This window comes from Grampus griseus (genome assembly GCF_964374135.1).
Source record: "Grampus griseus genome assembly, chromosome: 8".
Taxonomy (NCBI): domain Eukaryota; kingdom Metazoa; phylum Chordata; class Mammalia; order Artiodactyla; family Delphinidae; genus Grampus; species Grampus griseus.
In genome coordinates, this window is record NC_139002.1 from 5,062,513 (window position 1) to 5,084,765 (window position 22,253).

At 41.9% G+C, this 22,253-nt stretch overlaps 1 protein-coding gene and 1 pseudogene across 4 annotated transcripts in view; one reads left to right on the forward strand and one right to left on the reverse strand.

The window, feature by feature from the left end:
- APLP2 (amyloid beta precursor like protein 2) overlaps positions 1 to 18,301 on the reverse strand; it is a 72,428-nt gene extending 54,127 nt beyond the window's left edge. For 2 of the 3 annotated variants that reach the window (XM_082659708.1, XM_082659707.1), the window contains exon 1: positions 18,121 to 18,301. In XM_082659708.1, the coding sequence (XP_082515834.1) occupies positions 18,121 to 18,216 (96 nt within the window). In that variant the 5' untranslated portion in view covers positions 18,217 to 18,301. The remainder of the gene's footprint in view (positions 1 to 18,120) is intronic. The other variant, XM_082659709.1, reaches the window with a different exon arrangement.
- Positions 1,258 to 17,938, forward strand: LOC309826402 (mitochondrial carrier homolog 2-like; annotated as a pseudogene). The gene is made up of 3 exons: positions 1,258 to 2,178; positions 17,074 to 17,233; positions 17,419 to 17,938. The product of its transcript is annotated as a mitochondrial carrier homolog 2-like (transcript).
- Positions 18,302 to 22,253: the final 3,952 nt, after the last annotated feature.

Consider the following 22,253-nt stretch of genomic DNA (forward strand, 5'->3'; position numbering starts at 1 on the left):
TTTCAACGCTCGATTTGGATATTTTGAGTATGTCGGCTATCTCCCGAGTGGTATAACACTGATTGTTCTCAATTAATGTCTCTAGTTGATCGCTATCAACTTCAACTGGTCTACCCGACCGTGGAGCATCGTCCAGCGAGAAATCTCCAGCACGAAACTTCACAAACCACTTTTGACACCTTCCATCAGTCAAAGCACCTTCTCCATACACTGCACAAATCTTTTTGTGCATTTCAGTTGTTTTTACTTTTCTTGAAATAATAAAGCATAATATGCTGAAAGTTTTTTCTTCCATCTTTAATATTAAAATGGCTACACAAAAATTCACAAATTTTGATAATTTTTAAAAAATGCATACTCATGGGCTTCCCTGGTGGCGCAGTGGTTGAGAGTCCACCTGCCGACGCAGGGGACATGGGTTCTTGCCCCAGTCCGGGAGCATCCCACATGCCGCAGAGCGGCTAGGCCCGTGAGCCACGGCCGCTGAGCCTGCGCGTCTGGAGCCTATGCTCCACAACGGGAGACGCCACAACAGTGAGAGGCCCGCGTAGCACAAAAAAAAAAAAAAAAAAAAAAAAGGCATACTCATATGACAGCTGTCACAATACAATCTAACAAAACTGTTTCAAATGAAGTTAAAGACAACTAAGTGCTACTAGAGCCATCTTACGGAAAAAACCAAATGAACTTTTTGGCCAACCCAATATATGCTGCCCTCAGCTGTGTGCTATGTGTTCTGTGCAGTGCCCTGCATACAGTAATTTAATAAATGTCTGCCAATAATGATGACCATGAAGAACTTCAAATGAACCAGTTACCAGGGAAAGTCTTCAACTCTGGAACAAGTTACATCCAAAGGTTCTTTTAAATGTCAATCTGAGATATCCTACAGCTAAAAGGATAAAAAAGAGATATCTACTGCATACTGTTTGCATTAAAGAAAAATTAGAAATGTAAATTATAAACAAATAAATGACAGAATTAAAGACTCTTATTTTTACATAAAACCCTGAAAAGATGGGCAAGTTCAAAGATATGCACGTTATTTGCGGGTGGTGGTGGTGGTTCTGTCACTAGAAAGCTAATAATTTATACAAATCTCAACTACTTCCAGTGTTTTAGGAAAAAATTATCCTTAAAAACTTAATTCTAGGCACACCACGGGCGGGCCAGTGAAGCCAGCGGCCCTCGCACGTGATCCGGGACCAGCTTCGTCACTTGGTGGTTCCATCTGTCTGTCCGTCCATGGGTGCCATCATGGCGGACGCAGCCAGTCAGGTGCTCCGGGCTCTGGTCTCACCATCCTGTCCCAGCCACTCATGTACATGAAGGTGCTCATCCAGGTGGGATATGAGCCTCCTCCTCCAAAAACAGAATGAAATATTTTTGGGGCAGCAATTTTATCAGCTTCCTGGTCCTCTCATTATGCTCAGCACATTGCAAGCATCAGTGGGAAGCGTGGGTTGTTCACAGGCTTAACTCCAAGACTGTGTTCAGGGGTCCTTGGAACTGTGGTCCATGGTAAAGTTTTACAGCATTACCAGCAGTGTGACAAGGCTGAGGAGTCAGGATCTGGAAATGTACAGAAAGAAGTTTCTTCTTCCTTTGACTGAGTTATCAAGGAGACAACTCGAGAGGTGACGGCTCATTCTGCTGCTACTCTCATCATACATCCCTTCCACGTGATCACTCTGAGATCTGTGGTACAATTCATTGGCAGAGAATCCAAGTACTGTGGATTTTGTGACTTCCTAGCAACTATCTATTGGGAAGAAGCCATCCTAGGATTTTTTGCGGGTCTTTTTCCTTGCCTCCTAGGTGACAGCATTTCTTTGTGGCTCTGTAACTCACTGGCCTACCTCGTCAATACTTATGCACTGGAAGGTGGGGTTGCCACCATGAATGAAATGAAGAGTTATTCCCAAGCTGTCACAGGATTTTTTGCCAGTATGTTGACATATCCCTTTGTGCTTGTCACTAATCTTATGGCTGTCAACAACCATGGGCTTGCTGGTGGATGCCCTCCCTACTCCCCAGTATATTCTTCTTGGATAGACTGCTGGTGCATGCTACAAAAAGAGGGAAATATGAGCGGAGGAAATAGCTTGCTTTCCCAGAAGGCCCCCTATGAGAAGACTTATTGTTGTGACTTAAGAATGTTAATTTGGGGCTTCCCTGGTGGCGCAGTGGTTGAGAATCCGCCTGCCAATGCAGGGGACACGGGTTCAATCCCTGGTCTGGGAAGATCCCACATGCCGTGGAGCAACGAAGGCGGTGCACCACAACTACTGAACCTGTGCTCTAGAGCCTGTGAGCCACAACTACTGAGCCCGCGTCCCGCAACTACTGAAGCCTGCACGCCTAGAGCCCGTGCTCCACAACGAGAGAAGCCACCGCACTGAGAAGCCCGTGCACAGCAACGAAGAGCAGCCCCCGCTCACCGCAACTAGAGAAAGCCTGCCCTCAGCAAAGAAGACCCAACACTGCCAAAAAATAAAGATAAAATAAATAATAAAATTAAAAAAAAAAAAAGAATGTTAATTTGAAGATGTGGGGCAGGGACAGTGACATATCTACAGTCCCAGATGCATAAAATTATGGGAGAGAATGTTGATTTCTATACAGTGTGGTGCGTTTTTTAATAATCATTTAATCTTGGGAAAATGGGGGAAAAACCTTAATTCTATCATTTTATAAATATTCCTTAGTTCTTTCTACATAACTGAGCCCACTGTGTGTTCACCTAAGTTCAAAGACTCTAGATCTAGAAAGCACCAAATAAGCACCAACTCCATCAAACCATGTGCTACTCAACAATAAAATAAGGGCAAAATGCAATAAAATATTCAAATTATGGTTCCAATACTGCTGCAAACATCCAATCACTGGCTGGCAGGCAGCATTCTCATTCAATAACTCAAAATATTTGTGCATCAGCTTAAGTACTCCAAATTCAGAGTACGAAAGGCAACTAAAAGTGGTGGAAATTGCATATTTAAAAATGCAGGGAGTTCAAATGCCCCAAACCATGAAGGGTGATTCAATTAAAAGTGACGCTGTAAAATATTTTAACGGCTTGGAAAGCTATTCAATATGTCAAAAGGCAGGAAAACAGCTTATAAACATATAAGGGGGAATCCATTCTTTCAAAAAACAAAGATGTCCAGAACACAGACTGGGAAAATTTTTAAGTTACTTACCTGGATGGTAAATTACAGTTAATTTCTTTCTGTTTTGTTTGTTTTTTAGCTTTACCCGTGTTTTCTAGATTTTTCACGATGACCATATATTTTTTCCTTAACACAGGATACACACTAAGAGTCACCATAATAATCATCTGTAAAAAATCAATTTAGAATCTGTCTTTTTTAATGAAAGGCTGTAAGAAGTAGCAAATAGGTTCCTGAGATGATACGCACTCAAGTCATAACGTACAATGACTGTAAATCTAAGTTCCATGACCTGATAGTGGTTTGGTAGTGGAGAAAGATGGAAAAATAACCTCAGAAGAGTTTTCTCTTTACGTTCTGATTACTAAGAATCACATACTGCAAATTTTTGCCTAAATGTTGACTGTTCGGTAACTTCTCCATAAACCTTTGGTGGCCCCGTGCTGACCTGAGATATCCCTTCTCCAGGCCTCTGACCAGGCCATCTGTTCTACCAGTTAGCACAAACTTGAGAGCCAATTCATCACTTACTGATTGTGACCTAGGTCAAGTTACTTTATCTGTCCACGCCTTGGTTCCTATGTCTGTAAAACAGGGATAACCATAGTATGTGTCTCAGAAGGTAGTTCAAAGGTTTCAGTGAGTACATGTGAAACATTATACATACTAATTGCACCATAAATATAACTATCACTGTTATTATCACTCCAACCACCACCAGAATCTGCCACTCTATTCCTGCTTGTCTATTCTTCTTCCCCAACTACCTAAAATAAAATAACACAGGTTCTCTCTATAAACTCCCAGTAGATATCTAATTTCAAGGGAATTAATTTCCAGTTATGGTCAACTAGGTAATTCAGACCAACCCTCCTGATGAGGACAGCTAGAAAAGCAACATAAAATATTTTTCAAAAGCACTTAGTTAGAGACTTCCCTAGTGGTCCAGTGGTTAAGACTCTGCGCTCCCAATGCAGGGGGCCTGGGTTTGATCCCTGGTCAGGGAACTAGATCCCACGTGCCGCAAATAAAGATCCCACGTGTCACAATGAAGATCCCACACTCGGCAACAAAGATCCCACGTGCGGCAACTAAGACTCAGCGCAGCCACATAACTAAATACTCTTTAAAAAGCACTTAGTTAAAGGCAGTAGGGACCTAAAAAGACAGGGAAGATTTCCTAGGTCAGTAACCAGAGGAGGATGAAAGTCCAAGGAGATGAATATAGCTCACAGGGCTTTTTTCCTCTGGGGATGATGAAAGATCCTAAAGGGAGTAGCTGAGCAGTGCTTTTAACAGCCTGTAAGGACCAATGGGAAAGGGACTGGAGTCCAGGGGCAGGAGGGAGAGAAGAAAGGAAACATACTTGGAAATACACTAGTGGTTTGGAGTTGATACCCCAAGGCAGGCTGAACCTAGAAGGGTAATCCAGAATTGACAGGACTTCACAGAGACTGCAGCTCAACTTCCAATCCTCTCAATCGGTGAAATGAGAGATCCTGGATCTCTAGTTCATCAAACTCCAGGTAGAAGCAAATCAAACATTCTCTGGAGCATAACATTAGCCTAGGCCTTAAATTAATCTATAAGCATTTGTGTAAATAAAACATATGGCTCACAATCAAAAATAACTTGACAAAAAAAAAAAAAAACTTGACAAACAAGGAAACAAAATAAAATGAATAAATAACCAGCAGAAACAGACAACAGGAAAAGATCCACAGGGACCCCAAACATAGGAATTACCAGACAGAGACTCCAAGTATACTTTTCATGTTCAAAGACACAAAAGACAAAAATTGAGAATTTCATCTCTGATCTAGGTACAATTAAAAAAAACTATTTTAAATTATAAAACTGAAAACCATAACAACTAAAATTAAGAACTCAATGGATGGGACTTCATGGTAGACTAGATATAGCTGGAGAAATCATTAGTAAGCCAAAAGATGGGTCAAAAGAAAAGCTATCAAATGAGGCATGGAAAAACACACAGGACAGAGTAACAGTGTCTACGATGTTTGTTTTTGGAGTCCTAGAGAAAAGAGAAATAGGCAGAAGCAATATTTAAATACTTAAATACTTAGATAATGGCTGATAACTGTCTAAAACTGATGAAAGACATCAAACCACAGATTCAAGGAGCTCTACAAGCCGAAGACAGTCAGCCTTCCATATCCTCAGATTGTGTATCCATGCACTGAAACTACTCAGGGGAAAAAAAATTCAGAAAATTCATAATAGCAAAACTCGAATTTGCCACGGGCCAACTATTTACATAGCATTTACATTATATTTACAACTATTTACATAGCATTTACATTATATTTATAACTATTTACATAGCATTTACATTGCATTAGGTATTTTAAGTAATCTAAAGATGATTGCAAGTATACAGGAGGATATTTGACGGTTACATGCAAATACTAGAACCATTTCACATAACAGACTGGAGCATCACAGATTTTGGTATTGGGGGTAGGGGTGTCCTGGAACCAATCCCCCAAGGATGGCAAGGGACTATACATTTTTTAAAAATCCAAACCTAGGTACACAGTAAAATTGCTGAAAATCAGATTCAAAGAGAAAATCTACTAAGTAGTCAGAGATAAGGGACACATTATCTTCAAAGGAACAACAATCTGACAGTTAATTCCAATAAGCTATTGATAATATTGAACACCAAGATATTGACCAGGAATAGAATTAAGAATAAGATCTTTAAAATGATGAAAGAAATTCTATTCCCGATGAACCTATCTTGAAGAAAGACACTAAAACAGGTATTTGGTGAAAGAATATATATCACCAGCCAACCTTAAGAAAATTCTAAAGTGTGTTTTGGAAGACAAAAAATTATCCCAAAATGAAGGTCAGAGATACAAAAGGCAGGAAGAATAACAAAGAGAATATGTAAATCTAAATCAGAGGCTTTCAAACTCACTGCATCTTTGAATCACCGGAGTTGTTTTTTTTTTTTTTTTTCACATCTTTATTGGAGTATAATTGCTTTACAATGGTGTGTTAGTTTCTGCTTTATAACAAAGTGAATCAGTTATACATATACATATATTCCCATATCTCCTCCCTCTTGCGTCTCCCTCCCTCCCACCCTCCCTATCCCACCTATCCAGGTAGTCACAAAGCACCGAGCTGATCTCCCTGTGCTATGCGGCTGCTTCCCACTAGCTATCTATTTTATGTTTGGTAGTGTATATATGTCCATGCCACTCTCTCACTTTGTCACATATCCTCCCCATATCCCCCTCCCCATATCCTCAAGTCCATTCTCTAGTAGGTCTGTGTCTTTATTCCCGTCTTACCCCTAGGTTCTTCATGACATTTTTTTCCTTATATTCCATATATATGTGTTAGCATACGGTATTTGTCTTTCTCCTTCTGACTTACTTCACTCTGTATGACAGACTCTAGGTCCATCCACCTCACTACAAATAACTCAATTTCGTTTCTTTTTATGGCTGAGTAATATTCCATTGTATATATGTGCCACATCTTCTTTATCCATTCATCTGTGATGGACACTTAGCTTGCTTCCATCTCCTGGCTATTGTAAATAGAGCTGCAATGAACATTTTGGTACATGACTCTTTTTGAATTATGGTTTTCTCAGGGTATATGCCCAGTAGTGGGATTGCTGGGTCATATGGTAGTTCTATTTTTAGTTTTTTAAGGAACCTCCATACTGTTCTCCATAGTAGCTGTACAAAAATATGGAACGCTTCACGAATTTGCGTGTCATCCTTGCGCAGGGGCCATGCTAATCTTCTCTGTATCGTTCCAATTTTAGTATATGTGCTGCCGAAGCGAGCACCGGAGGAGTTTTTAAGAAACACTAATGCTTGACACCCTCCCTCAAGAAACCCTGATGAAATCTGTCTGAACTGGAGTGCAGACAATCTGTGTTCTGTAAATGTTCCCCCAGATGATACCAGTGTGCCTCCAAAGTTCATAATCACTGATCTAAATTCATTTGACTGTATAAAACATGGCTTGTATAAGGTCTTCTGGGGTTTAAATGAAATTAACATACGTAACAACAATGGCAAAAATGCTGAGAGGGGTTAAGTAGAGTTAAAGTGTTCTAATAACCTTCTACTGAGCAGGAGGAGGGCAAAAATACCAATTAATACCAATTAAGTGAAAGATATTGAAATGTCTAAAGTAACCACTAAAGGGAAAACAAAAGATTATACAAATATGTTCCAAAGTAATAGGAGAGAGAAGTAAAATAATAACCACCTCCAAAGGAGTTAAATAAGGGAATAAACATAGCAACCTAAATGTTCATTGATAAGTGAATGAATAAAAATAAATGGTGTACACACACACACGAATATTATTTAGCTATGAAAAAGGATATCCTACCATTTGCAACAACAACATAATCCCCTTGAGGGGATTACGCTAAGTGAAATAAGTCAGATGGAGGAAGATAAATACTGTATAATCTCACTTATATGTGGACTCTAAAAACACTGAACTTGTAAATATAGAGAAAAGATCACTCATTGTCAGAGGTGGGAGGTGGGGGTTGAGGAGTGGAGGGCAGGCAAAATATGTGAAGATGGTCAAAAGGTACAAACTTCTAGTTATAATATATATAAGTCCTGGGGATGTAATGTACAGCATGGTGACTATAATTAATAACACTGTATTGTATATTTTAAAGTTGCTAAGGGAGTTAATCTTAAAAGTTCTCGGGCTTCCCTGGTGGCACAGTGGTTGAGAGTCCGCCTGCCAATGCAGGGGACGCGGGTTTGTGCCCCAGTCCAGGAAGATCCCACATGCTGCAGAGCGGCTGGGCCCGTGAGCCATAGCCACTGAGCCTGCGCATCCAGAGCCTGTGCTCCACAACAGGAGAGGCCACAACAGTGAGAGGCCCGCGTACCGCAAAAAAAAAAAAATTCTCATCACACACACGAGAAAATATGTAACTATCTGTGGTGATGGATGTTAACTAGTCTTACTGTGGTGATCATTTCACAACACATACAAATATCAAATCATTATGTTGTGCACCTGAAACTAATATAATGTTGTGTGTCAATTACACTTCAATTTGAAAAAAAAGAAAAAAAAGAAACATAAGAACCAGCAGAGCAAACAAAAAACACTAAATAAGAAGGTAGATGAAAACCCAAATGCTTTAGCAATCACATTAAATGTAAATGGACTAAATATTCCAGTAAAAGACAAACACTGTCTCCTAAGTAAACAAAAGAAAAATCAACCATAAACACATCTAAAACACAAAGGTGGAAATAGTAGACAAAGTACTGACAAAGGCAAAAACCTTACTGGAGATAACAAGGGAAACTATAACTCTGAGAAGTCCAATTCTTGAGGAATAGATAGCAATTTTAAATCTGTATGCACCTAATGACAGCCTCAAAATAAGCAAAGCAAAACTTGTCAGAATAACAAGGAGAAAAACAACTTTTCCAAAATCACAGTGGGAGATTTTTAACATACCTTTCTCAATAAAAGAAAAAAAGAAGATGTAAAAAATCTTAAGAATAAAGATCTGAACAACATGAAAACAGCATGATCAGAATACATATAAAACATTGGAAGTAACAACTACAGAATAAACATTTTCTCTATGCACACAACAAAAATTCTATCATAAACTAGGTCATAAAGCAAGTCTCAATAAATTTCAAAAACCTGAAATCATACAGACTAGTTCTCTGACCACAATGCAGTTAACTTAGAAATAAACAGCAAAAAGACAACCAGATAATCTCCACATCTTTGGAAATTAAGAAGTGTACTTCTAAATTACCTGGGTAAAAAAATTAAATCACAACGGAAAAATCTATTTTTTTACTTGAATGATAATGCAAATATTATATATCAAAACTTGCATGTCGTTTAATGGTACAAATTTGTAAACAGCAGGTAAACTCTGGAGATCTAACATTCAGCACAGTGATTACAATCAACATACTGTTTTATAAACTTCAAAGTTGCTAGAAGACTAGATCTTAATAGCTCTCACCACCAAAAAGAAATTATAATTATGTTTGATAGAGGTATTAGCAGCAATGGTACAATGGTAAACATACTGCAATATAAAAATGCATCAAATCAGAACACTGTACACCGTAAACTTACACAATGTTATATTCAATTATATCTCGTTTTTTTAAAATAAAAGGAAAGAAATAAAACTGTCACAATTCACAGAATATACTCAGAAATTTTCAAAATTACAGATAAATTATTAGAATTAGTACACAAGCTTAGCAAGACCGCTGAATACATGATCAATTTGAAAATATCAACTTCATTTCAACAACCACAACAAAATGACAACTTTAAGGTGCCATTTACTATAGCATTTAAAAACATCAAATATCTATATAGATAAATCTAACATAAGATGTACAAGATCTCTATGAAAAAAGCTATAAACACTGAGAGTAATTAGAGAGGACCTAAATAAAGGTATATGCCATGTTTCTGGGTTGGAAGACTCAGTATTGGAAAAATGTCTATTTTTCCCAATTCAACTACAGACTCAATGCAATCGAATCTAAATTCCAACAAGTGTTTTTGGCTAAATGTGGCAAATGTAAATGGAAAGAAAAGGGTTAAAGAATAGTCAAGACATTACTGAAGACAACCAAGGCAGAAGGGCTTGCTCTAGTAGTTATAAAACCTTGTTATAGGGACTTCCCTGATGGCACAGTGGTTAAGAATTCGCCTGTCAATTCCAGGACATGGGTTCAAGCCCTGGTCCGGGAAGATCCCACATGCCACGGAGCAACTAACCCCGTGCGCCACAACTACTGAGCCTGCACTCTAGAACCTGAGAGCCACAACTACTTAGCCCGCGCGCCATAACTACTGAAGCCCGTGCTCCTAGAGCCTGTGCTCCACAAGAGAAGCCACCGCAATGAGAAGCCTGCGCACTGCAACAAAGAGTAGCCCCAGCTCGCCACAACTAGAGAAAGCCCGCACACAACAACAAAGACCCAACACAGCCAAAAAATATAAATAAATAAATAAATAAAATTATTTAAAAAACAAAAAAATCTTATTATAAAGTACAGTCATTAAGACAGAGTGGACTTGGTACAGGGATAGAGAAGAGATCAATGGATTAGGAGAGCCCAGAAATAGACTCACCCATACAGAGATATTAATTAACAACAAAGGTGGCATGGGAGAACGAAGGGAAAGGAGACCTTTACAATAAATGGTGCAAGTTGGATAGCCATACGGAAAAAAAAAGAATAATAAAAAGACCAATACTTCATATCTACACAACAATCAGTTCCAGGTAAACTGTAGCTCCAAATGTGACAGGCAAAACAAAAGGCCCCCAGTAGGCAACAGGAGAATAACTATGTCCTCAGGGTGGGGAAAACTTCTCACGTGGGACACAAAAAGCACCTACCATAATTTAAAAAAATAAAACTGACAAATTAGACATTAAACTTAAGAACTTCCTCTAAAGACATCATAAGGAATAGTGTAAAAAGGCAAGCAGCAGAGAGGACAGTATTATCTCAATAGCCTCAAACCAGAAACATTCCAAATGTCCATCAACAGTAGAACAAATTGTGGTTTCTTCATACATTGGAATACTATACAGCTGTGGAAACAAGCGAACCACAGCTATGCTCATCAATCCAAATGACCCTCAAAAACATGCTCAGTGAAAGAAGCCAGATACTCAATATATACTGAAAGATTCCATTTCTATAAAGCGAGAAAACAGGAAAAACTAAACTACAGTGTTTAGGGATGAACGCTTGGGTGGTAAAACTATAAAAAAGAAAAGCAAGACATAATCACCATAGAAGTTGGGATAATAGTTGGGGGAGAGGGAGGGGGACGGGGAAGTGGGGGACGGGAATGTTCTATTTCTTGACCTTGGCAGTGGTCACACGAGTATGTTCTATGAAAATACATTGAGCTGTAACTTTTTTTCCTTTGTGTATTTAAATTTTTAAAAGCTCAAAAAATTCCAGGCTTGCGATGTGGGTGGAGAGGGCTGCAATGTTGCCTTGAGTGCTTGGCACCTTCATGAGCACAGGGCTACCCTTACTTTCAGTTCAAATATCTTAGCATTGTTACCTTCTAAAATCACCCTAATATGCTCGAACAACTAGCACTCTGCACTGACAAATATTTATTACAACTCTAAGAGCCTGGGTAAGTTTCTTTGGAATCCAGAGAGATGAAAGGGGTCTCTCTCAACACGAAAACATGAGTGGGAATGCTGAATTCCCAACTCAAGGTAAGAGTTACTTCTGGAAAGGAAGGTTAATGGAATGGGGGAAAGTTCAAAGGAGGCCTAACAATGTTTTATTTCTCTACTGATGATGTTTTAGTTTTTTTTTTTAAAAAAAAAAAACCAGGCTAAAGCAAATACAGAAAGTGCTAAAATTTAACAAAACTGGGTGGTGGATATGAGTATCTTTTATATATTTACTATACTATGTTGGTCATATTCATAATTAAAGGGTCCTATACTCTTCACACTCTTACTGGCTCATTTCTCCAGGTAAAAATTCTGCTTCAGCCTAGGTAAGTCATCTATTTAGCCTTCCAGAGCCAATATATAAAAATCTGACAATGCTTACATTCTTCACCAACACTAAATCCCATGTTTTCTTCTTCTCTAGGCTAATTACCTCCCTTACAAATTTTCACGTACTTCTCCATTCCTGCCTTTCTGTTCTGGACGGCAATATCCCTCAAAAGGACGTGCCGAGATCCTGATAATCACCTGAGAGGTTCCTTTGAGGTCTCAATTTCACCGGCAAACCTTTAACTCACAGATCATTTAGGTAAGAATAAATTCATTCTTTTTCTTTCCAGCCAGCTTAGCTATATAACCTCCCAAACAGATAATGACCTGGTAGCAGACGTTGGGTTGCTATCTACCCAACATCCACAGCCCGCTTTTCCAACAGAACCCAGTGTGCAGTCTAAGCCTATCACAGCACCACCATCCCCTCCCCACCCATGACTGGTGCGGCTGGAAGCACCTGATATAATTCTGTACAGTAAGACTTGAGGGGTCTTGTGCTGATGTGCTCTGAGAAAGCCCCACAATCCCCTGGACGTTATGAAATCAAAGCACGTGCTCTGAAACTGCAACAGCCATTCTGCAGCCACAGGAGGCGTGAGGCTGAGGAAGGCAGAGTAGAAAGGTTGTGCTGAGCTGTTCAATTAACCCACACCGCAGGTGCCCCACTCCAAATGCTGATTGACTTTTTTCTGGACCACAATCTTATTCCAGTCATATTGGTTACTGTGCCAGCCTCTGCCTAATAGTTTGTCTATCAACTAGGCCAGTGATCATAAATCTGGTGCCAGTAACCTTTTCTCTTCCAAATAATCCCATACACTGATTTTGGTAAGATTCCTCACAAGTGGTCACCGTTTCTTTCCTTAAAATTTGTTATCAGAATACAAAGATAGGGACTTCCCTCGTGGCGCAGTGGTTAAGAATCCGCCTACCAATGCAGGGGACACGGGTTCCAGCCCTGGTGCGGGAAGATCCCACATGCCGCGGAGCAACTAAGCCCCGTGCGCCACAACTACTGAGCCTGCGCTCTAGAGTCCGCAAGCCACAACTACTGAGCCCACGTGCCACAACTACTGAAGCCTGCGCGCCTGGAGCCCGTGCTCCGCAACAAGAGAAGCCACCGCAATGAGATGCCCGCGCACCGCAAAGAAGAGTAGCCCCCGCTCGCCGCAACTAGAGGAAGCCAGCGTGCAGCAACAAAGATCCAACGCAGCCAAAAAAAAAAAAGAGGGAACTTGCATGTTATATTAAAAAGCATTAGACGTTTTTTAAAACCTATGGAAAATGTAAAAAGGCCAAGTCCCCTGTAATTACATCCTTCAAAGATAACCATTGTTAGCAGTTTGCCATATATTGATTCATGATAATATTACAACATCTATGAAATTAGTTTCTTTTAAAGAAAATATTCACATCAGGTTTTTTGATAGTGGAGAAAACAGGTAGACCGGAGTAAAAAGAAATCTGCAACCAAAACACCCTGATATAGAAGAAAGAGTGCACGACAGACTCAGAATACGACAGACCAATTTTCACCCTGGCCCTGCTGCACCGCCTTGAACCCTCCGCCTCACCTGACTCCCATTTTAGGTATGGATACGAATACCTACTTCACCAGACTTTTGGGGGCTTACATAAGATAATGTCCCCAAATGAGTTCTGTTGGCTTTTTGTTTACTGGAGTTTGTTTTTCTCTACCTGCACATAAAAATCCCCTGGGGAGCCTGTGACAATGAGAATCCCAGATATCCTCAATGAGAATCTCTGGGCATAGGGCCTGGAAATCACATCACGCAACTGCACTGCAGAGGAAAAGGCCCCATGCACAGTTGCTTTTGTTACTGCACTGTTCAGCATCTAACACAGAACCTGGTAGCAGTGTTCAACAAACACTAGTGGGATGAATAACAAATGAAAAGTTGTATTTTAAAAATAGATTATAGTTATGTTTCAAAAAGTTTCATTAAAAAAATCCTTATGATGCTTATGCAAGAAAATTTCTCTCAGCAATAAAGTAGTTATTAGTTGTACTTGATACAAAGGACTGGAACTTGTTTCTATTTGAATACGCCTACATGGTTCACTTTCCATCCTAGGACATAAATCAAGGTACACTATATGAAATTTAATTAAGAGTCAAGGTAATCTAGTTTATCTCACTAAAAAAACAACTCATGAAAATTGGATTATGGGTGATTTTGAATTCTCAAATGGCCTCCCTCCACAGACTTTACAGTTACTGTACAAAAATTTATCCCTACTTTTATCACACAGAAAACTATTTTCTTTCAGTAGTTCATTTTAGAACAATTCAAAATACTAATTGTTAGGTACCAGCTTCAATACGCAATTTATGTGTCACTTTGATAAAATGTACGTACCTGAGAGCTCTAGGAGGATACACACCACACCAAAACGTTTACAGTGAGATTTCCCTGGACAACACAATCTCAGATTATTTTTCATTTCTTATTGTTCAAATGCATTTTAAATTTTTACAATGAATATGCACTCCCTATATAATTTTTCTTATTTAAAAAAAAAAAATGCAAAAGCCCAAGAATTCAGTAAGAGAAATATAATTAAGGAATCCTGAAAGGTTTTTAAGTTTTGATTTTCCAGAGTTGAAACAATATCAGATAAGTTAAAAATATGATTTTTATATCTGGAAAAAAATTAACCCTTCACATATTATTGCCAAGAATTCTAAAGCTCTTTAACAAACAAACAAAAAACATGTTTTCAAATGCTATGAAGGACATTATTGGTTCAACTGGCAAAATGGAATACAGACGGCAGACTTAATCAAAGTATTGTATCAAAGTTAAATTTCTTTAAGCTGATAACTGTACTAAGCTTATGTAGGACAACTTCCTCGGTTCTTAGGAAATACTCACTGAAGTTTTCAGGGGTAGATGGACATGATGTATGCAACCTGCTCTCAAAACGGTTCAGCAAAAAATACGTAATAACAAAATGAATGAAAAAGCAAATGCTGAATAGGAGAAATGTTAAATTGATGAATCTGGGTAAAGGGTATAAGAGCTGTTTGTACAATTTTTATAATTTTTTGTCAGCTTGAAGTTATTTCTAAATAAAAATTCTAATTGAAAAAGTAACAGAAAAATATTCAAAATTGTTCTTAAGATCATACTGGACCAACTTTAAGCAAGACTTTATTGGGGGAAAAAATAGCAACGTATTTAAAAATTGTGCTCATAAAAACACTCACGCAGCACCAACCTTAAGCAAGAAATTAAATTAGTATTGTCCAGTAGATATGAGTTACATATGTTGTATTTTCTAGAAGACACATTAAAATTAGAAGAAACAGGTGAAACTAATTTTAATATATTTTACTTAGCCTATGTGTAAAATATTACCATTTCAATACAATCAATATGAAAATTATAAATGAGTTATTTTACAAGTTTTTTCATACGAAGTCTTCTAAATTTGGTGTGCATTTTACACCTACAGTACACCTCAATTCAGATGCTAAATTTTCACAAGAAATACTGGATCTGCATTTAGATTTCATGAAATGTATCAAATAGTTTAAAAAGCAGACTCATACCAAGTTGTTTCAAACACAGATAAATGTTTTCCAATCACCGAATAGAGTATTTGTTTTTAAATATAAATTAGCTAAAATTAAATAAAATGGAAAGTTCATTCCTCAATCACAATAGCCACACTGCAAGTGGCTACACTGTGGGACAGCCCAGCTTTAGAGGATGAAACAAAAGCCTGCGAGAGGAGGGCCTGATTTGCCAAAACTCAGCCCATCACATTTATCAAACGATTTTTACATGGTTATGAGGTTAACAGGCTGATGTTCCTATCAGAGGCATTGGTATCTGTCCAGGTCATAATGTGACATCCCCTCCACCACCAATCAGAAATATCAGCACAAAGCTTCTTGGTCCTCTGCCTCAGACATCATGCATTGAGTTTCCTGAAAATTGACTATCAAAGGGCCCATTTTAAAATGTGGTGGAATGAACTGGCTCTCAGAAGCCTCAAGGTCCACTGTACAGAGTGCAGAATTTCAGCACAAATACCATCTGAGAATCCCACATGGGAGCAGGCCCACGACTGAACTTGTCTCAGATTTAACAGAGGAAGTGACCCTGAGTACAGAGACTTTTTGTCTTTTAAACAGGTGTAAGAGATTAATTCAGTCAACACCAAGCAACACTCAAGACTGGCCAATCAATAATTCTGTGCCAAGCAATTTGATCAGGGATTTGGCTAGAATCCTTTTGGCTCATCTCAATAAGGACCATCCCAAAGCGAATCCTGATTTAGGCCATTCTCAGCTACATCAAGGCTTAGGCAGTCCTTTGCCTGAAAGCAAATAAACTAAATCAAATTATATACATATGAAGGAAATGCTGCCTCTTGGACAAAAGGAAAAACCATTTGAAAGGTAATTTAGCAAGTATGGGCAAAAACACAGTTCCAAAGAAGAGAAGTTTCATAACACAGCATTCAAAAACCATTTTAGGGAAATGTCTAATGCCTACTTTCTGTCTAGCCAGACTTTCCGATTGAACAATGATGTGGGTAATAATCAAATTTAATCCACAACAGCTAATTCTGATATTGTTCATTTCTCTTTCTCTGCAGGCATCAAGTATTAATATTCCATTTAAACCTGAAAGGAAGATGTACTTTAAAATTGATGGACCCTTCTTTGTGAATTCACTAGTGCCTGAAGTTACTCATACCTCTGGGAAGTGAGGTAAAAGTGTGAACAATGGTTTTTGACATCCTGACCTAAGAGTTAAATTCTATGTTCCATACAAAATCTTCTTCCTTCCCCTCCCATCCCAATGATCTAGCTTGCTTCCCTGCGACACCATATTGGGGACCACAGATATAAATCCAACTAACCACTGTGTGGTAACGAAAATAATCCTAATCTAAAAGCATGCGTATTATAAACATTAACTATTTCTACTTAAAACTTCTCCCCCCCCGGCCCCCCAAGAATCAAAGCTTTAAGCAGGATGAATACAAACGTTTTAAGCCGTTCCATCGGAGGTTCGTTCTTGATTAGATTTATTCTAATCGTGGAAATATTTACACGTTCTGCAGAAGAACACGTTCTAACTGTGGGTTTTTATTAGAAACTTCTCAGTCAATGCCTAGGTAATCAAATCCAGTCTCACTTCTCTCTGAAATTAGCCAACCACGCAGAAATCCATTGTAATTTTTAAAATAGCGAAGAGGGGAAATAAACTACACACCCGAAACATTCCAGTCCGACAGTTCAAGCACTATTTCGAGAAGGCAAGTAAAATTAAAGTCCCACGTCTCCCTCAGGAACAGAAAGGTTTCTGGGAAGCGGCCACGTCCAGGCCACCCTGCAGGACCCACGGACCTCAGCAACCCCGCCTGTCCCCGCGGCCCGACCCCAGCGAATCACCCAGGAGCCCAGGCGCTGGAACATCCTCCCGGCACAGAGATGGCACGGGGTTATCAGGTGCAGAAAAACTACTTACACCAAAAAAGTACGATTAGACAAGAGTTTTTACAACGTATTCACGGGTACCGCGTCCCTGCTCGCTGAAACCCACCACAAAAGGGAGCAACAACAGCAGCAGAAAAGGGTTTCCCCTTGTTTATTGGACTCAGGCAAACGGCTATATTTAACAATTCCTCCCGAAGGCCCGATGCCAGCGCGCAGGATCTGGAGCGGGAGGCACACAGGCAGGAGAGGGCACACCCGCTGCGGGGTGCGGAGCTTCTCCGGTGCAGCCCAAGAGGCGCTCGCCCCGCACCGCGGCACTCCCCCGGCGCCGAGCCGGGACGCCCGCATCCCCGCGGCTCGGCCCACCTCGCCAACAAAGGCCGCATCCGCCGCTCCCCGGTGGGAAGCTCCGGCCCCCCGAGTGGAGCGCGCTGCCCGCCCCAGCCCGGGGCCAGGGTCTGCACAGCCGCCCCCGGAGCGAGCCCAGCCGCACCGGGTCTCGGGCCGCGGGCCGCCCCGGGGCGCACGGCAGAGGCTCGCGTGGTCCCGGGGGAGGGCGGGGTGGGCGTCTGGGCCGCGCGGGGTCCCCAGAGAATGTGGCGCCGCCGCGGGCGGGATGGGGGCTGGGGCGGCCGAGGCTGCCCGCCGCCCCCCGCAACCCCGATGCCTTTCATTTGGCCTCTGCGGCGTCGGAGGCAGCCCGACCTCCAGCGCTAAGCGCTGCGCCAAGCAGGGGGGGGCGGGGGAGGCGCGCCAGACCCGCTGCAGCGCCGGACCACCCCCACCGCCCCCACGCGACGCGCTCCCCGCCCGGCCCGAACCCCACCGCCCGCCCGCCAGCAGGCCGCGCTCCCTCGCGGGCGCAGGAAAAAGGGCTCGGGCGCTCGCCCGGTGCCCACCTCAATGTAGCCGGCCAGAGCCGCGGCGGGTGCCGTGAGCCCGAGCAGCAGCAGGACCAGGAGTTTGCCCGTGGCCGCGGCCCCGGTGGCCGCCATCCCTCGCCGGGTCGCTCTAGCGCTCGGCGCTCAAGCTCACACACTAGGACTCGTGAGTTCTCCCTACCGCGACCCAGAAGCATCTGAAGCCCGTTCGCCGCCGCCCCGGGGGATTTACACCGACCGGAACTGACTTCACGAAACCACGCCTCCATATCCAGCGCCCAATGCCGGCCCGCAGAACCGCCGCAAGACACCGCCCCTTGTTCAGCCCAGATCCAACCAGGGGACGGAAGGGCCCGCACCTCCCGCCGCCGCAGCCGTGCTCCCCCGCCAGGCCCCGCCCCCAGCCGCTGACGCCCCGCCCCCGCCGGGACCCCGAGGCCCAGAGACGCGGGGGTGTACGCGGGGGTGTGCGCAGGGTGGGTGGGGGCCCGCAGCTCGGCCCGGGCGGGGGCGCGCTTCGGCCTCTGGAACCGTGCACGGTTGTCTGCCCGCAATGCGACCGTCTGTTCGCCTGCAGCGGCCTGATACGGACACGCCCCACTCCCCGCCCCTGCGGGGTATTTTCCAGATTCCTCTGGGTACCGCCCTCTTTGGGGTTCTGAAAATGATTTTATTAAAAACAGGATAAAAAAAAAAAACAGGATGAATTGTTCCGAGTCCAGCCAGGTTTGCAGAAGGCCCTCCCCCCGGGCAGAGGAAGGGCTGCCATGAGGCAGCTTTCCTCTGCTTCGACCCCGCGCAGGGCGCGCCCCTTCCCAGCGCGCTGCCAGCCCGGAGCCGGCTTCGCCCTTTGCTCGCCGCTCCGCCCGGCCGTGTTTCCACGCTTTTGACCTCTGTTTCTTAGGCCTCATCCGTCCTGTTCCTTACCAGTGGCCACTAGAGCCCGGGATAGCTTCCTCCCACTGGAGGCCAGTAGTGCAAGGAAAACGTTGACCTCAAAGCCCAGGTCCCCTTCCTCGTGTATTTTAGGAAAAGATCATTTTTCTTTTTTTCTCCAGTTTAAGATCACTAGCAAGAGACCTGCTTCTCTCTGCCTTCTTGCTCTGCTGCGTTTCCACTTTCAGTCGGGAAACATTCTATTGCCCTGGTTCACAGCTGGCACGGCCTCGCCGCGGCTGGGGCGCCTCCGGCTTTGTTTCCTTGCAATAGCCTTGAGATTTATGGACCACCCTCTCCATAGCCCTTGCTAGTTTCCAGATGAATAAAGAGCAGGGTCTCTACCCCAGGAAACAGACAGTAAAAACGGAGACACAGCGTCCACGGAGTACACACAGAGTGCGGCAACGAGGAGAACGCTGGATTTTCCAGCCCCACTGCGTGACGTGCCCATTCCTGTGGTTGAACAGGCTCTACCCCATTCCCCAGAGACAGCCCGCACCTTTCCACTGCAGAGCTCTCCCCATGCCTGCACTGTCTTCGCTCCAATATTTACCTGCTGAAAACCTTTTCATCTTCCTCTGCTCGCTTGGAGGTAAAATCATCTGCTTCTGAATACCCGGAGCGCTATTCCCCACTCTGGGACTTGCTGCCCTAGTTATTTCCAAAGCTCTCCTGCCACTGACAAGGCATGGGTATGTAATACTGAAGGGCCCCTCACCCCGGACACCCCAACACATGTTTGTGCAGCGTCACTGAAACCAATTCTGCTGGGTTCTGGTCCTAGTTCAGCGGTTGCTGTGAACTGAAGTGTATCCTCTCCAACATTCACATCTGTTGAAGCCCTGACCCCCAATATGATGGTATTTGGAGATGGGGCCTTTGGGAGGTAATTAGGATTAGATGAGGTCATGAGGGTGGGGGCCCTCAAGAGGGGATTAGTGCCCTTATAAGAAGAGACCAGAGAGCTTGTTTCCACCATCCACCCACCCCCATCCACACGAGGACGCAGAGAGAAAGCCAGGAAGAGAGCCCTCATCATTGGGAAACCAAGCTGGCCAGCACCGTGCTCCTGGACTTCTCAGCCTCCAGAATTGTCAGAAAGAAAGTCCTGTTGTTTACACCACCCAGTCTGTGGTATTTCGTTATGGCAGCTGGAGCTGACTGGCGTAGCTGTATAACTATGGGCAAGCCCTTCATCATGTGGACTATCTTTCCTCCCCTGACAAATGTAAATATTAAAGACCTGTCTTACTTTACCAATTTGTGTGATTCAATGAAAAATGAATGTACAATAGAGAAAAGCATGAAGTACAATTTTCTGTGAAAATATGCACGAAACAGTACCAAGTGACTGTGAAAGTCCTAATTCTGTTGTGGAGCCTTGGATGTGTCCTACAGACCCTCTGGGACCTGTTTCCTTGCCCACAAAATCAGGGACTCAACTCAGGGACGTCTAAATTTCTATGAATCTAAATGCTAAGAGAAAAGCAAGTGAAATTCCCTAGGTTCAGAGCAGTGCCCCAATATTCATGCTTTTGGGACTGTGTATGCAAGGCTGAACTCTAATATCATGGAATAGGGCAAGGAAATGTAGAAAAATGACCTGGGGGTTTTCTATCTAAAATTATTTATGTCCAGGGGACTTCCCTGGTGGCTCAGTGGTTAAGACTCCATGCTTTCAATGCAGGGAGCATGGGCTTGATCCTGGTCAGGAAACTAAGATCCCACATGAAATAAATAAATAAATTAAATTAAATTAAAACCTTAATATGTTTTAATTAATTAATTAAAATAGGTCCTGAAAGACGTTTATTTGCATTTTCAGGTCACTGAAGGATCATTAATAAAAGTTTGTTGCCCTATTCATCAATGTTCTTGACTTTAAAATGTTACTTTCTTTTTATTAAGTGACACTCACAGGAGCATACTTAGTCTTGCAGTTCTCAGACAATGATTTTTCATCCTAAACATGTTCACGTCAGTGACCAAGTCATTTGAAGAGTACTATGTTTTCACTTCATTACCCTTTGTTCACAAAAGGAAAAGGCCTAAAATAACCTCCTGTTTCTCCTCTCTTCTTAAGAATCAGACTTTCTCGTAAAAGAGTTATCTTTCACCTACACTTAAGATGTGTGCATTTCATTGTTGGGGAAAAAAAGTAGTTTATGTCCCTAAATGTATCCTTATATGAGCAGCACCCACTCATCCATTTGACACTTATTCAGGTGAGTTAAATCCAGGTACAGCAGCTGCTCCCAAATCAGGATGCTTTTCAAAATCAACTAAAAAGTTTTATAAAAACGCAAATTCTTAAGCTCCTACCTTGGAAATTTTGAATCACTAAGACTAAGGTGACATAAGGAATTCAATATACATTTTTTTTAAAGCTGTCCAGGGAATTCTAATCCACTAATACTTCTGAGAGCTTGATTCTTGAAAATCATGGGTCAGTAAAACAAAATTTTTAAAATTGGAGCAGCATTTAAAGTTACCAGTGTTTCCAGACATAGACAACAGACTTATGGTTGCCAAGGGGGAGGGAGGGTGGGGGAAGGATGGATTAAGAATTTGGGATTAGCAGATGCAAACTATTATATGTAGAATGGATAAACAACAAGGTCCTACTGTACAGCACAGGGAACTATATTCAGCAGCCTATGACAAACCATAAAAAAGAATGTATACATATGTATAACTGAAATCACTTTGCTGTACAGCAGAAACTAACACAACATTGTAAATCAACTATACGTCAATTAAAAAATAAAAAAATTACCAGTGTTTTAGTTTTCTAAATAAAACATTGACACAACTGTGTGTTGTCACCACTGTTTCATTAAAGAAAGAACATTTAACAACAACAAAAAGTAAGAATGGTCATCATTTTACAATTTAAAAGACAGATACAATGTAAATTTTTGACAACTTCCTACACTGCATTTTTCTCATCACAAATCAGAATGGTGAATACTTTATAATGGAATGGTCCTGTTCTAATGCAGGTGTTGGAACAATGTAGTATGGGACATGAATATGAACTGGTTATAAGCTTGGCCTTGGCTTATAACTGGTAGCCTTTAAATATACCATACCCAGAATGTATCCTCTCACCGCCAAACCCACCACATCATCCATGACTGACTCAGCACTTAAGACTTGGTTCCAGTATCACCTGCTCATGGAAGTTTTCTGCTCTCCCTCTTCTCCAAGGC